At 39.6% G+C, this 17,983-nt stretch overlaps 1 protein-coding gene across 1 annotated transcript in view; it reads right to left on the reverse strand.

Annotated features, from left to right (window-relative positions):
- gbe1b (glucan (1,4-alpha-), branching enzyme 1b) overlaps positions 1 to 9,875 on the reverse strand; it is a 115,702-nt gene extending 105,827 nt beyond the window's left edge. Inside the window, exon 1 of the mRNA XM_044032060.1 lies at positions 9,480 to 9,875. Coding sequence (XP_043887995.1) covers positions 9,480 to 9,580 — 101 coding nt within the window. The 5' untranslated portion in view covers positions 9,581 to 9,875. The remainder of the gene's footprint in view (positions 1 to 9,479) is intronic.
- Between the last annotated feature and the right edge of the window lie 8,108 nt (positions 9,876 to 17,983).

A 17,983-nucleotide genomic window follows, 5' to 3' on the forward strand; every position in this document is an offset into this window, starting at 1 on the left:
TGACAACTAATCTTAAGAAAACAGCAGTTAAAGCAATTTAAAAATCGTTGGCCACACTAGCACGTCACTTCAACACAAATAAATAATCAATTTCAGTGACTAATTAATTACTTACAATCATCTGTACATATTTGTTTCATTTATTTTCTTTTGCTATAAAGCAGCCAAAGGAAGGAAATGTTTGCCTTGATCACGTTGGGTAATAACCAATGCCAACAGCCACAGAACAGAAAAATAGTGTATATGCGCACTGTCCTTTCAGTAAATTACTACTTATTCTACGAAAACTCTGTAAAATGTTGAGTATTGAATAAAAACACCTGGAAAGAAGAGACAAATTAAACAACTGAAATATCTGTGTTCCGCATGTATGTGGCCTAAAATACAGATATTAACAGACAATACTGCAGCACATGCGGCGCGGCAGTGCACAGTTGTGCATCTTAATGTTTCCATGGAAAAACGTTATCTTTCCGAGGTTCAACCTCAGGATGCAAACCTGTCTCATTCCCCCCACGAATGTGTGACTACAGGCATATCCTGAGAGATAAACCTCTGTCTGTTGCCTTCAGCTGGGAAAGGATAGGCTAACTACTTTGCAATTTATCTCACTTAAGTTCCTGCAGCCAGCTGGTGTCCATATCAGATTCCCCCCGGTACAGAGAGCCTCTTTCAGCCAGCTGAGTTAAGTGCACTCTCTCCCCTATAGCCCTGAAGCCAAGCTCAGACTGGCCTGTGAATGCCCTGGGGCTAGTGATGATGGGCTGGAGTAACAGCGCCATTTCTCAGCAGCTGCTCCCTGTGTTGAGTGCAGTGGATACAGACAGTGCTCTGCCAAATGTAAACCTTTAAAGTCCAGCGAATGCTGCCACATGCCTCCTTTGCCTCCTTTGCCTCCTTTGTCACCATTTCAACAACGCGGCGAAAGAGCGAACGGCGAGGGGAGGATTCATTAAAGGCCAGAGCTGCACTGCCCACAGTATTAATAAGCATGAGAGTCATGGCTATATGATTCTAACAAATGGGCTTGAAACCGTGAGCCAAAATCCTGTATTGGGTGCAGGACTCACTGCACACCTCATGTGTTCGTTTCCACCTGAAATCGTAGCAAGGAGGCAAAAAAAAGAAATCAGCAGCATACCGCAAATGAATTGTGCCTGCGAGGACTCAGTTCATTTCAGAATGTCATTAACAGAGTTGAAGCCATCAACCGAATTGAAACTTTGATTTATTTTCCCATTATTGATAATCGGGCATCTGTAGACTGACGTACTTGTGCTTCTAAACTTATCTGCATGTTTTCATGAAGCCGTCACTCTCTCTCTCTCTCTCTCTCTCTCTCTCATCCACGCACGATGACACCACATCTCCAGTTTACTAAAACATCTACTGCACATGGTATCCATGGGCAACATTTGGCCGTCAAAGCCTCTCCCATCAAGCTGGGAAGAGCGGAGCCTCAGAGTGTGACCATTTCATAACATATGGCAAACCTTTTTTTTCCCCTGCAGCACAAGCCCTGAATTCCTAATAAAGTCAAGTCAATGTTAGAATAGCAGAAGTGGAGTTAAGGCAACAACTTAACTATCTCTTCCATATTCATTTGAACTTCTAAAATCTTGAAGTACAGAAAACACTTTGTCCACGTCAGCTCAGTTCCCCACATCACCATCAAAATCTTATTATTTCTCCCTTCGGTCATAACCTACATCCTCAGGAAATGCTATCAAAATCTGTCTCTTTACTTTTTGATTCATGCTGCTCACAGTCAAACAAACATAGTAAAAAACACAACCTCCTTGGGGGAGGTGATTACAGCCAGACTGAATATGAATATTGAATATGAATCCCAATTCCTGTATGTCCAAAGCAAGCAGTAAATTGAACTGTCCAACTGGGCGGAGACCTCAGAGCAGACCAAGGACTAGATGGAGAGATTATACCCCCTTGGCCTGGGAGCACCTGGAGATCCCCCAGTCAGAGTTTGACGAGCCAGGGCAAGGGAAGTCTTGGGGCCACTGCTAGAGCTGGTGCCCCCGCAACTTGATCTCAGATAAGCGGTTGACAATGGATGGATGGATTGAATATGAATCAAGCAAACTACAACGCCAATGATTCAATGGTTAATTTCAGAGTGTAAACACGATCCTTCTGTTGCCTGCTGTAGCAGTTTTAGTGTGCACCGCTACACAAGCCACCATTAAAATGATTCTGCTGGATCACATACTGGTTTACATTGCCATTAGCATAAGATATCTAGAACTAAATAAAGTCCTAAGAATGTGACATTTAAGAGTTAAATTACTAAGAACTTTGAATTCCTGGCCTGATGTTTCATTCAACTGCTTCCAAATTTTTCCCAGGTGTGCATTAAAAATGCAAGTTGACAAATTGCTTGTTTACACAGCCAGCAGACATAGAGCAACATTATTATTCATTTGGAGTCCTGTATTTGTTCAATAAGCAAAGGTAATCCAATATACACCCCCAAAGCATTGCCATTTTCTTTCCCATTTGCAAGCAAATCCCATGATACGAATTATTTTCCTCATATGATGTCGGCTTAAAAATCTTAATGTCACGATTTAGGTCAGTTGTTTTCTTTTTTGATATTCTTAGTACAGACCAGCTGAACTCCGTAACTTCTTCATACACTCACGGTTAGACAACAGGGTTGTCTAAATTTAGAGCGAGTTTTCAGGTCTGTTGTGTTGTGTGTGACTGATGGTGACAGCTGAAGCACAAAGGTGTCAGGACAGTCTGCATCAGCCTGAAGAAGTGGAAAGTAGAATTACAACCAAGCAAGTGTTTGCCTCTGCCAACCAGTCAAGTTGCAACAAAATAAGGTCAACCACTCTTATTTTTCCTTTGTAAGTTATGGTTCTATATAATGTCCAGAATAGCATTTTATCAAAACAGTATGGTGTCACAGTGAAGAGAATTTCACTTGTTCATCATTTCACCCCATCAGTGAGTTAAAGTGGACATTCGTACCAGTTCCTTGCAGGTATCAGCATTCACAAAAATGGTACAAACACAGTGACATTGGCCTTTGACCTTGAAAACCTAATCAGGTCATGTTTGTGTCAAACATTATGAAATACCAACAGGTCGATCTGGGGGCTTTTGCAAAATGGAGCTGACAAAAGAATGGACAAGCGAAAACCCCAATGCCTTTAGCTACAGCTGTACAGAACGTAGAACGCAAGTGTAGAACGTGTTAAATTCATCTCAGCGTCCGGATCTCAGCTGGCCTAAAGGGCTTCCATACAGCCCAGAAGCAAGGTGACTTCCAAATGATTCATTCTTCCATTTAATTCCAGTCTTTGACAAAGTGCATGAATGAAGCTAAAGAGGGACCTGAACATTTGCAGAGAGGTTGATTGATGAAAGCTTGAAATTCCCTGCTAACTTCAGCCCTTTGTTGACCCTCAAGCAAAATGACGGTGGAAAAAATGCTGCCAAAGAAAGAACAGATCTATAATTCATCATAGTTCAACCGTAATATTCAGATATATGATTTGGTCTAATATTTCTATTATGTAAAAGAACTAAAAATGTTTTGATTCCTCTTTTATCCTCAGCCTTTTACCCTTCAGTCAGAGCACATGCACTGCTCATTATCAATTCAAAGTCAATAATCAATGTTGCCAAAAATAAACTACATCGCCATCGCAAAGGCTACTAATGATTAGTTTCATGAATTATTATCTATTGATCATTTTCACAACTAAACGAGTATTGATCAGTAATTCCCAAAACAAATGATCTGAATTTGTCCTCAAACCAAAAGTAATCAGTTTCAATGATTTCTCTATTGCATGGAGCAATGAAAATGTTCACATTTAACTCATTGGCTGCCAGCCATTTTCAACGCAGTGGCCGAATTGTCTATAGCAGCCAATGAGTTTTAAGAAGCTGAAAAATCAAAGAGCTAGTTTTAATAATTAAAAAAACGCTCAAACCGATCTAACTGATTATCACAATAGTACAGTTTAGTTGAAATTATTAACCGATTAATCGTTAGGGTTAGTTCAGTCTGTCTATACCTTTCATTGCAAGTGATCAACTGCGCGTATAAAAACTGACCAGTTTGTCTGTCACTGTTTTGAGTCGTGTTAAGAGTGATGCAAAACACAATTTGAAATCCAATTTGAGCGGCCAAAATGTTCAGATTGAGATACATCTGTTGAAATCCAATTCAAATCACATTTCAAAACCGACTCTTGACTCTAATCTATTTTCATGTCTTGTTTTCTGCCGCCCAGACTCTCAAAACTAGTCAAAATCAGAAACTATTTTTTCTGGCAGTCTGAACGAGGTCAAAGACTATTATTGCTGCTGCATCTTGATTTAGAAATGAGTTGTGATGACATTCTCAAATCTCTGCAAACACCCTTTGCCATAATAAGCAGCAGGCCCAGTGCTCCCTACTTCTATTTGGTCCAATTTAGGAGATTCGTGGCGCCACACGTTTCATATTCCTGGTAGCACTTTCTCCATACTTTAGCAACAGGAAGAGTAAATAATGAAGCACGTCAACAGAGTGCTGCTGCACGCTAGGGCTGTAACCTGTACGCAGCATCAACGGCTGTTTTTTTCGCAACCAATCTCTAAACTTACATTCTGGTAGAAATAAAAATAAGAGCTGCCTGCAGCCACAGAATAACTAATTGGAGTGGGAGGTACTGTATATGCTGCCTGTTCATACCAGCTGTATCTGGTGTGCACCAAAGTTCAACAAACCTGAGGCGTGGGCAGCCTTGAGCCATGACATAGTGGTGAAATCTAAAGAATGGGTCTGTGTGGTCATAGGTCTGCTGATAAGGCAGCTGATTTCTTAGAGTTCTGCAGCTCAGTGGGAGACTCAGTGTGACAACGCAGCTGGAGAAGGCTCTTGATTTCTACGCTGGTGCTCATAATATGGTGTTTGGATGCCAAGCCTTAGAACACCGGGGGCTTACCAAGAATTAACCTTCACACAGCGGTGATCCTATACGTATCATTTGCGTACCACTTTCATCAGTGAGGCAGGTGTTTGAGACACGTCTAGAGCTCCGTGAAGCCTGACAATCCCAAGCTGTGTCTGAGATAGAGCTGACACGCTCATCTCTCTGGAAGGCAGTAGCCCTGCACACATGTTTCAAATACAAAGCAGGTGGTCCCTTACCTGCCACATTAAAGATGGGATCAGACAAGGTAATGAAAATGGATAAAACTATATGGCCCCAAAGCAGAGCTTTTAGGTCTAGTTTTGGAGACGAGCCAACTGCGAGCTGTATATCATTATCACATTCACACTTTATGTAAATTAGAAAACACATTACACATTTTCTTTTTCTTTTCTTTTTTTTAAATTCAACAGGTGAAGTTAATGTGACATGAGGTAGGGGAATTCAGCAGAAGAATTAAACTGTCACTGTATGTGCCAAGTCGCCTTCCAACCGGAATACACTCAGGATCGGTTCAAAGAAAAATAAATGATCACTGCATCAGCATTGGCATTCCATACCGCCGTTTCAGTCTGTTTATCTGGTTAAAGCCAGAGCTCTGATCAAAGCCATTTAAACTACACAAGAACTAAAAGCAAATTAATGTCATGTGAAGCTTAAAAAAAACTAATAAAGTGTGTGATTGGCTGGGGCGAGCCTGGGTCAAATTATCACACTTTCTGTCACAAAAATTAATGAAATTTTACAGTCAGATTTGGTCATGAAAGAAACCAGTGGAACGGAAATTGCCTTTGTCTCTCATCACAATTAATGGAGATTTGGTTTTAAGAGTTGGGAATATACTTAAGGAGACTTTTTAACTTTGACTGCCTATTATTTGCTTGCAATGTGTCACAGAGGAGTGATTTCTCCTATCACCTCCACACCTAAATAAGCTATCCACGATATACAGAATTATTATAACTGCAGTGTTACAGTTTTTTACTTTAAGTTAAATAGCAAAATAATAATAAAAAAATCTTCAAACATTCCCATAATACCCTGACACCATGGTGCGCCATGCGATAGTCAACCAGGATGACCTGATGGTAGCTGAACCTATGATGGCAGCAAGAGTGATAAACAGAAGAGGTCAAAACTGAGGCAAATCCTGCGGCAAAGCAAAATGAACTCATCCTCATTGAAATATTTGAATATTTGAAAAATTCAAGTGACACCATATTGCAAAAGCCAAACAGCGCCGAGATTCTTCTGAAATACTGATGCTGTATGAGAAATGGAGGAGTTGTTGCGAGGCCTGGAATCTGTTATTAAATAAGTGTGATGGATTCTTTTGAAATAATCAGTAACTGCTGTTTAACAATATGGTGAGGAATTAGTGATATAGACGCATAGACGGCTCAAACATGAAACCTCCCGAAGCTACGTTTAACCTTAATAATAACGCCAAATTCTTTATTTCTTTAATTCATACTATTTCAGTTAACATGTAGCAATAGTGAAAGTAAACATACAATTTTGGTTCTGTGTGTTTTTATATGATTCTTTGATGATGATTATTTTATCTAGATTAACCTTAAAAGCAGTTGTTGATTTACAGCCGATTGGGGTTCTGTTTACTTTCAGAGATTAGTGAGATCAGCGAGGATGAAGGTCAGTCCATTTGCCACCGAGAGAAACACGTTAGTTCATCTCAGGTGCCGCACTAACTTGAACCCAATTGCATTTAGAAACACAATTTTTGATTCAGTGTTGACGATAAGCAAACATTTATTCAATAATTTCGTGTACATATTTCGCAGCGAGTAAAGGTCACTGAATTGACAAATTAGAAATTCAAATTTAGTCAATTAAAATGGATTCCATTAAACAGATTTAGTATGCGCTCTCTCTCCCTCTCTCTGAGTGTAATTAAAACTAATCATGGTAACAAGCAAATGGCAAAAAAAATAAAATAAATTACAGTCACTTTGTTATTCAGTTGCTACAGAAAAGCTTTAAAAACATAAGCTATAATCTGAACTACAACATTACTTTCAGTGCATGTGCACTGAAAGTAATGTAAATCTCAAAGACAACTATTAAAACATTTCAAGTAAGGCAACAAGACTATTTTATTATTCATCACAACTTTCTACTCTGGCTTCTCTATTACTGGCATCAGTACATGCCCCAATTAAGAAGATGCATCAAGCAAGCATATTCTAGATTGATAATAAAAAGCCTGGAATCCTCTATGTGCAGTTTGATACCATCAACCGTCAGAGTTTTGGCAACTGCAGGAAAATGTGATTGGAATTAATGCGGGACATAATCCATAATAAATGCACCAGCCCACACACACACAATGTACCGTCACTGCTGCCACACACACACTGTCAGCTACTTAAGACTTCCACCCTAATAATTAATTTGTATGGTGGCCAAATCGAGGCTGAAGGGGAAAATCGTGCGGCATACGAGTGCTGCATAAAGTCAATTAAAGTCGGAGGGGTCATTTATTTTGCAGAGCCGTGCACACTGCAAGCAGCAAACCCATCAGCTTCTTGTACAGTGGGAAGCACCCAATTCTGAATTTTAACTGAATGAGTTAGAGGAAAACTGTCAATGAGGACCATGGCCTACAAACAAGTGCGTCGCAACAAAGAGCTGGCCCAAAATTGGTTCCAAGCTCAGAGGGGGCCATCGGGAAAGGCTGTTAACAACAATGCATTTCTCTAATCAGCGTCATGTACAGGAGATTATAACTACACTGTGGTCAGGAAAACCATTAACAAGGCCCCATGCAAGCTTCCGTGTCAACCGATTAACCACAAAGTGCACTTATGCTTTTGTGAGTCAAAAAGGTAAAGTGAAGGCAACGGCTTTGTTCAATAAATTAGTCATGACAAAGATTTCATTTAATTTAAAACAGAAAGCTGTTTCAGAATGAGTTGGTTGTCAACAGTCAGCTCAGTGCCAATATAATAATTGATCAGGAAATAAACTACACCAGCATTTACATTAAGACGCCTCTCCAGTTTGAATTATACACCTTCAAATATCCAATCACTCACATCTTTCTGCATATTTAAGACACTGCACATCTGATCTCAATATTGATTATACCTCTGCAATCACTAATGATTATTATCATTAGCACTATATCCTATCATTGTGATGAATATATGATTATTTAACACTGAACATGCACATTGTAAATATACAATACCATATCCAGCTTTATGGGGATCAAAATGTAAGTGTTTGCTATGTGTATGAGAGAATTTAAATTATGACAACTGTGTGATATTGGTGCATGGTCATCGAATATTAAAAATGTCAAAATGAAAGAATAAATAAAGTAGTAATATTATGAGAATAAAGTCATTATTATTAATCAAGTAAAATTTCAGATGATCAGCTGCAACCTGCGTTAAGATGAGAAACGTGAAGCATTTATGTGAAGTTACTTTGATTGGGGCTTAAAAATAAAGAAATACCCAATATTTTTGGCACATCAGCACCGCATTATCTTAAGCATCAGGACTTCAGGAGAAATACAAGAAACTGAGTCTGGCTGCTAGTGGTCGACTGCAGGCTATCACAGGTTACATCTGTGTTATGTAGCTCTTTAATAATAATACAAAGATTCTCCATAATGTGACTTTATTCTCGTAATATTACGACTTTATTCTTGTAAAATTAAGACTTTATTCTTGTAGAATTATGACTTTTATCTCGTAATATTATAACTTTATTCTTGTACTACTACGAAGTTATTCTTGTAAAATTTAATTGTGTAAACTTAATTGTGACTTTTATCTTGTAATATTATGAATATGTATATGATATTTATATTACAATTTTATTGTCGTAATATAAACAATTTATTCTCTTAATATTACGACTTTATTCTAATAATATTGCAACTTTATTCTCGTAGAATTTTTACTTTTATATTTAATCTTTCGAGAATAGAAAATATTATGAGAATAAAGTCACAATATTACGAATATTCTCTAAAGATTAAATATTTTGACACCAATACTCCATCGTACGGCCTTATATCAAAAAAGTGTTGTGTTAGTACCGCCCCAAAAATGAGACGTCTGACACGTCATCTGACACATGACCAAGAAAAACATGAGCCTGCCCCTTTAACTGTCAAACACCGGAAGTAGTGAGAGTAGTGAGGGAACGTGTATTTGTGGATGTAAATGTCTCGCAAACAATGCACGTGCTGAACATCCTTTACATGCATGTTATTCAGTGAAAGTAGGAGGAGGAAAGCAGCGTGTGTGTGTGTGAGAGAGAGAGAGACAGAGAATGACTCAGCTCTCTGTGACCTCTGTGTAACATGGCAGCAGCAGAGCAGAGGTCGAAGTTCTCACGGGTTGGAAAACTTTAGTTGCCAAACGCTCCTTGTTTTGTGTGATTTCACGTCGTGACACGTATGACAGAATAGGCCTCGGCTCGCTTTACCGGGGACTCCGTTTTAACGACAAACCCCGTGGGAAAAACCCGCCGTGTGGTGTTTTTCTTTACCTCCTCTTGAAGTCCTTCTCGTACGGTTTGAGGTACGGGTCCATTTGAAGGAGACAGTTGAACTCGGGGATTGTAACACTATCCGACTCGGAGTCTGCCATGGCTGCAGCAGACCGGACCAATCGAGCACAGAACGCTGCTGCTGCCGCTGCTGTGATGATGAGCAGTGCCGTGTGCTCGTGTGTCCTCTGTTTGTGTGCGTGCGTGCGTGCGTGCCTTTATTGTCCCGAGACAACAGCGAATCAGGCTGCTCGCTGACAAGCCCGTCCCATTACAACAACAGGGTCAAAGATGAGAGGAGCCGATTGCGCCAACTGAGCCAGGCTGTGTTGGGGCGCAGTGTGGCTTTAAGATGACAGATGGGGAAGCAAGTGCCGCGTCAGAGGACTCGCTTTTGAATGTGTACGTGCATGTTTGAAGGTTTGGTAACAGTCAGTCCCCTTTATTCATTACTGTATTCACCCCTGTGACATGTGCATCACGTTTTAGCATTAAAAATACCATTTCAGTTAAAGAGCTTCTACATATTGCTGATATTGGTGTATTAAGAGACATAAAAAAAATATTTTGATAAGCTTGATTTTATTTTCATTTTAATTTTTATTTTGTTTATTGAAAATAAAACTTTGTAAATCATATCAACTTTGCCTGTTCATTCATCCAAGACTGCAAGTGTGAGTACGAATGTGCAGAAAGTAAAAAAAATAATATATAAAATGTTTACAGCTGTTTACAAATGTTATTATAAAATATAACATTTGTATAATGTCTAACAAATGCTGTCATGTTAGTGCAACCAAAAGAATGTTCTGCAGTGTTTGTATGAACAAACAAAGTAACATTAGTGGAACGTTCTATAAAGGTTGTACAAAGGTTATGACAAAGTAATGTTAGAGGAACATTATGGGGACCAAAAGAGGACGTTCTATAAAGGTTGTATGAAGGTTGTGACAAGGTAACGTCAGGTGAATATTCTGGGAACCGAATGTGCAACCAAAACATTACTGTCGTCTGTTTACTGTGCTGGTGAGCCAAAGAAAATGTTCCACCCTGGTGGACAATAAAGACTTATTCTATTCTATTCTATTCTATTCTATCATCCACAGGACAACCTAGCGGGGGAACCTTCAGGAAACGTTCCCACAACTGAAAGGTTACTGGGATCCAGAAATTGTTAGCTGGTTGTGATCATACAAAACACCCCAACATGCAGCATACATCTGACATATGCTTATTCAACACTGTACTACATCCTCATCGTCATCTTTCAGCCCCACTGAACTGACAGCAGCCTGAACACCAGCACGTGTGATAACACTGTCAGAAATACTGCCTGTGCCATAATCCATTCACTATGTATGTGCAATAATTCTGTGCCACTGCAGTCTCTCCTGATGTTTTGCTTTTGTATTTTTATTTTGCTTATTTCTATATCCCATTTTAGTACGTTGTCAACCTTTACCTCTGCCCCTTCTGCTGCTGTAACAAGTGCATTTCCCAAATGATGGATCAATGAAGTCAAATCTAATCTAATGTAATAATAAGACTGTCATACGCTGGAGGAATGTGTCCGTGGAGCTTGATATTGTGCAACTAACTGGATTAATTGTTAATATGAATACCAGTTACTCACACATCAAGTGTCCTTTTTCTACGGGTCTCAAACTGTGGTACGTGTACTGTAAGTGGTACACTGAGGAATTTAGTCACGTTCAGCCTGTAACAAACAGCGGTGACATTTTCCGCCACTTTGGTTAAAAACAATCAAAAACAGTTGCAAAACTCACATGTTGGCACAAAGACAATGAAATTTGGAACATGAAAAAAACATCACTGGCATTCACTAAATAGCATAATTACTCAAACACAAGTTAAATGCAATAGTACACAAAGCATGCTGGGAAACACCAACCACAAACACCCAGTATGTCACAATATATGTCAAACTTGGTTTTGTTTGGTTAGGTTAGACTAGGTTAGGAGCGGTTTATTGTCTACAGTGTGGAAAATTGTCTTTGGCTCCACAAAAATCACAGAAACAACACAGCATGAATTATAAACACAACTATTTACAAAAAAGACAGTAGAAACCGGAGAGCTCAGAGTTCAATTACAGACAATTATATTCAGTTTTAGCAATTTCCTATTTTGTGCATGATTTTCAGTTATAAACTGTTGCATTCAGACTCAATTGAGTTCACACTATGTGTTTTTGGCCTCTCATGACTCTGTCTGGCCCTCTTATACCTTTTCTGTGACCGTATAATGATCAGATCAGCACCACCATATGCATTTACACCTGGTATTAACATGCATCTCCGGTGTCCACATCAAGATCAGACTGCTATCCACACGTGAACTCACACTATTAGATGGACTCCTCTTTTGCTTTTGGAAGCAGGGACAGAAGTCGTGTTCGACAAGCGGAAAACTGACGAAATCAAAGGAGACTCATTGCATTTACACTTCTGTTCAATATGGACAGATCTGCCAAACCTGAAGTGGTTTGGCAGATTGGATAACCTTAATACAAGCCCATTTCCACATAAAGGACACAGGATACAAATAATTTTACACCATTTCTGTTCAAAAATACCAAACAGAGGCAGAATCGTAACGTCAAAACCTAAAAATAACAAACCCCACAAAGCGTTAAAATAACAGCTTCAGGAATTATTTTTTCCCACTCTTTACCTGAACCCCTGACCTTGCGCTGTGTAAGTTCGGCAAGCGATTGTGATGCGCGGAGTGTCGCGTGAAGCAGATAAGTGTGTAATTCAATGAGTAGCGTCATAAATATTCAGCGACTCAAAGTGCCAGAATCGGGCCCCACAAGTTCAAGAGTGATGTTGAACTGTCAGTCAGTAAAAAGTAAAACTTAGAAGTCATCAAGAATCTGATTTTAATTGCAGCATGTTTGCGACTGCAATAAAACATCCAGCAAATGTTGCTTTAAACAACTGTCCCTCAGGATTTGTTTTGTCGGTGATCCCCATGACCTTAACTCTGGCTGCGAATGCTAAGTTAAACTTCAAAGTCCAGAGTATCATTTATCTACACCCACTGACCAGTTTGTTGTCCTCTCAGTGTGGTTTCTAATTATTTTTGGTGACCTCGTGATCTTTTCTGGAGCAGACGAGTGTGTTAGGTCATTATTCTGACAAGCTATTTTCAGAGCGATTGGTTGAAATATGGTGCAATATGCTATAAATGTCCATTGTCCATCGAAGATAAGAAGCTTTGCAAAGGTTCTGATGGATACCCAGACCTTTATATTGGGCAACACTTTCCGTTTTAGAGATATATAACATAAACTGGTGTATTTTTTGTGGAATTATTTGCTGACCACATCCATTCTTCACAGAGGGCGACACCTCGTTATCGACACTCCCCAAGCCTATCACCTTCCAGCCAAAATGTCAGCTTCTCACGGGAGACTTCTCACTATCCATCTGGGGCGGATTACAATTAAATCTCCATGCTCCTGAAAGGATGAACCTCTTTGGTTTCAATGACCGCTTCACTTTTTATCTGGTGCTTCCCACAGGACACTTTAACCCCTCCACAGTTGAGTTGCTAAAAATAAAAGTCCCTCTTTTTGTTGGTTGTTATGACAAACTCTTTCATAATTTGAGGTGTAATGAACAGAGCGGCCTCTCGGGGGCCACTACTGGGGCTTTAAACCCCTTTGGTGAGCAGAGTTGCCGTAATGCAGCTTTCAATTTTTTATTTTTTTTTATTAAAGTCATGCAGTGTAGTTACATTTCAGTTAATGCAAGTTGACAATTAAACACAGGGCCTTGCACAACGGTGGCTTTATCTTTTGGAGGTTTGGGGAATGGGACATGAAACATACACTCTCCAGCCACTGTATAAAGTACACCAGTTTAGTTTCTTCCATCCATTCATTTTCTACTGCTTTATCCTCCCCATGAGGATCATGGGGGTGCTGTGCCAATCTCAGCTGGCATAGGGCGATAGGCGGGGTACACCCTGGACAGATGGCCAGTCCACCACAAGGCTACATAGAGACAAACAACCGGTTCACTTTCTTGTCAATGATTATATCTATTATATCAGACAATCACATGGCATTATCTCAATGAATGCATTCAGGCATGTAGACATGGTCAAGTCGACCTGCTGAAGCTTCAACTGAGCGTCACTGTGTGTGGCTGTGGATTTAGCTCTCAAAAAAGCATTGCAGGAAATGTTAGACGGTACATAAATATACATTCTGATTGTTTATTTTACCAACTTACACACTGCAGAGTGAGGTAAGAGAAGACACATCCAAATCAATATTGGGTGTGACCTCCCCTTAGCAAATTATTCTCATAGATACACTTGCACAAAGTCAGGGATTTTGTAGCATTATAGTCAGGTGTACGATTAATCTACTTTACCAAACCACCCGTAATGATCATTATTTTCATATGTAGGTTGAAACACATTCATGAAATGAAAGAGACACATGCTGAGGAACTGGAATGAGGAACAGTCAGACTCTGCTCCCAGGGTGAGGCTGTGGAAGACAGTTTCATGTCACAGGTTATTCACTATGGAGAGTACAGCAACTGGACACAAGGTAGTTATACTACACCAGCAAGGTCTCTCCCAGGCAAATATTTTAAAATCAGACTAGGGTTTTAAGATGTGCAAAGAAACGGGTAACATTGAGGACCATGGACGCAGGTGGTCAGCCAAGAAGCCTTCGTGTGGCACATGAAAGACACGTCGTGCTTTCTGTCCTTCCAAACTGGAAGATGTCCAGTTAGTGCCATCGGCTCAGAACTGGCAAAAACCTGTCAGACCCAGGTATACATCCATTTACTGTCTGGAGAAGTCTGGCCAGAAGTGGTCTTCACGGAAGAAACAAAGCCAAGCAATTGAACTATGCACAAAAACACAAGAACCTGGGTGCAGAGTAATTGCAGTTACTCATGTCCACAATGTTAGGAAATACAAGACGATGCTTATCCATCATGCGATTCCCTCTGCAGCAGGACACTAACCCAAACATACAGCCAATGTTATTAAGAACATGGAGTCCTGGAAGTGATGGTATGATCTCAACATGGTATTATATGAAGAGACAGAAGGATTTCCGGTTTCACACCAGAAATGATGACCTTCTTCTTTGCTTTGGAAGTAAGCTTCCACTTCAAAATGCAAAAAAGCATTGTCCTATCAGGCTGCTGTAGGAACATGGTGGTGCAAGCTGTAAATTTTTATAGTGCTTTTCTAATGTCGATGACCACTCAGAGCATGCTTTACACTTCCATTTACTCACACTTTCATACAGCGTATCTATGTGCAGCGCATTTTCTATCACTCATCTTTCATACCCATTCACACGCCGCAGGCACGACCCAACGTGGGGTTAAGTGTCTTGCCTGCATGTAGACTAGCAGAGCTAGTAACACATTGGACATTTTTGTTAACATGATGAGAGGGGGTTTTGGTAGCAGGGTGTCCACCAAGCAGGAGACAAAACATTGCAATGTCGTATCATGAGGACATCCCATTGTGTTTTTAACGAGAGGGTGTTAACACCAAGACAGAAATCAATAATCTGTCCCTGGTTTATCCTCACCCTCATTTCCTTAAATCAGCCAAAAGAACCTCAAGCAGTTAAAACACTGTCACTCTGACGCGCACCTCTGCAAACAAGAAACTATATTTAGGTTCATGAAACATGAGCTCACACATACAGTATCTGTGGTTTGTAGACACGTACAGTGGCAATATGATCATGGAGCGACAGAGGTGAGTGAGGGAATTGTCTTTAAAGACACCGAGTTGGTTTATGTATTCATATACCGCTCGAAATGTGTGTGTTTTTCCTCTTCACTTTCAGCATACTTTGGTTAAACTGCCCTTGTTTTCTTTTAATCCGCCTGTGTCTCTCTGAAATACCGCTCTCACACTGTTATGATCGTATTGTCTGTGGCCTCAGTAACTTTCACCACAATCTACTTCACAGAAGTGGCAGAACTAACTTAATGGACTCGAGACGGGTAACCTTGCAATAATTTACATCAAATCCCTCTCGGAAAGGGCTGATAAATAAAATATGCAAGCTGACTGAAGAAATAGTGTGGCTCTTGAAAGTGCCGTCCTTGTCACAAAATAAAACTGTCCAAACTAAAGGTCACAGCGTGAGCGTCATTCTAAAGAGCTATCCGCGGGTAATAGATGGGACAAGTGTGTCACTGTCCTCCCCACAAAGTTGTCCTAATAAAAATACTTTCTCTTCGAATCAAAACTAAGTGACACACGTTTACACAAATTTATGAAAAGACACAGAAACAAACAATAATACTAGATTTTAGCTGCACGGAAGAAAAAAAAACAGCCACTCTCAAAAGTATCATATATTTCATTCAGATAAACTGCTTTCTCTGGACTGCCTTGGACGCCAAAAAAAATAAAAGATACTGTATTTGTTTTGCCAACAGCGGCCATTGACAAAATCATTTTTTCCCTGCCAACAATAATCGAGCACAGAACAGTTTGCCTGTCCCCGTTTCTCCTGCATTTAGTGTGACCAGAGGGAAATCTGAGTCATCCGATTGGATATCAATCTGTCCCAAAAGTTATACTCTCTGAAGAGTCTGAGCTAAAATATTTCCACACTGAAATAAAGAAAGAAAACTTCACAGTCTGTGCTGGTGTCACAGTTGGACTTATTCTTCCACTTCCACAGAATCTAAATGAGGAAGGCAGATGATACACTCACCAGTCTTTTTATGAGGTACACCTGTACGTACATGTAGACATGGTCAAGACAACCTGTTTTTTTCATTATTTGGCAGCTAGTCCATTGGTGGATATAGAGAACAGCTCATTACTTGGCAGTCAGTCTGTTGTTGGATATAGATTTAAAATTGAACATTTATTGGTGAAGATGCAGCTGATTATCCCTCACCTTCTCCTTCCTTTCCAAGTGTGTTGTAGAACCTTTGTAATAGTGTTTATTTTGTCCATTGTGGTCTATTGTAAGAACTGGTGATCCAAAATGGCGGCCTCAGAAGGGCTGACTCGGTTCCTGATATAAATATAAAAGGCTCATTCTAGGGTAATGAAAAACAACAATGCAAACACTCATGGCACACTTATGAATAATTAATCATAACTATTTTATCTTCAATTTCTGCAAAATTGAAATATTTTCAATAACACTGTGGACCTTTACATTCTTCTTTCACATGAATTGAAATGATTTTTGAATTGGTGTCTAAGTTTAGCGCTCTCCCTCCCTGTGGTAGTGAACTGGATGTTCCATCACAGAATCCTATTTTAAGTCTCAAAGACTAACAGAGATGCAGAACACAACACAATCAATATGTCACTTTAAATGGAGGCCGACACAATCAGGTTTCCTGTTAAACTTGAATGACATCAGTACACTGATATCTTCTGTAATCAAAACAAGTATACAACAGGTCTTTCAGTTCCTGTAATTAGCATGACAATGCATCCACGCTGGGAGAATTATTGTCATCCCCCGTTCGACACCTCCAAGGCTGAATAACAGCTGCTGCGAGATGACTGAGGACTGAGCAGTGGAGCCAGAGAATTATATAAAAAAAAAATGTCAATGTTTATGGACAGACAGAGAAGCTGAACAAATTAACAACATTTGAAAGTGATGAAAAACAAAGTGGTGTGCAGCTCAGCTTCAGCAAATCCTTGTTTTTGTTTATAGTGATATGCACAGACTGTTAAAAGAAAATGCCACAAAAAGAACTAACCACACTGTAAACGGTCTGTATTATAGTTTTCCTTCTTTATTTAGTAACATTTAACTTGCTATGTAGGACGACATGGAGGGATTTTTTTATTTCATACATTCATTGTTTGCTTCCTGTGCTTTGCTTTATAAAACAGAAAAAAAAATAATAACGAAGTGTGACTTAGATTACAGAAAAAATAAGATAATGAACATGTGGGCATGAGAACTGTTTTAAAAAAGCACAGGCAAAGACAAAAATCAATGCCTAAGCTTAGATCTCTTTGTCTCAGTGGTGTTTTTGTCTCCAACATGTGACTGCATGCAGTGATATAAATATGGAGCAGGACAATGCCTAAAAAAGACGGTGTATATTCAGCAAAAATCTTGGATAAAATGAAAGTTAAAAGGGGAAAAAAAAATGGAATGTGCGTAGGCAGCTTGTGGGCAGCATCTGACAGAAGCACAACAGGTATTATACTGTGTTACTGTGTTTTTCCCTGGTCCTTTCATTTGTCTCATTACCTACACAACATATGGCAAAACTCAACAATTATATGAAAAATGATAAGGACATGCTATAATGTTCCTTTTCTTTAGAGGTATACAGCAATTTATTAGACTTTTGGAGACAAAGTTGAACTTGTTTTGTGAAAAAGTATACCAGGGCCTTAAGGCAACAGTGCTAGCCACTACTCCACCATGTGGCCCACTCAACCTGATCTTGTTAAGATAATTTTTATGGAACCAAAAAATACAGTAGGGTGAA

This window comes from Solea senegalensis, linkage group LG8, assembly GCF_019176455.1.
Source record: "Solea senegalensis isolate Sse05_10M linkage group LG8, IFAPA_SoseM_1, whole genome shotgun sequence".
Taxonomy (NCBI): domain Eukaryota; kingdom Metazoa; phylum Chordata; class Actinopteri; order Pleuronectiformes; family Soleidae; genus Solea; species Solea senegalensis.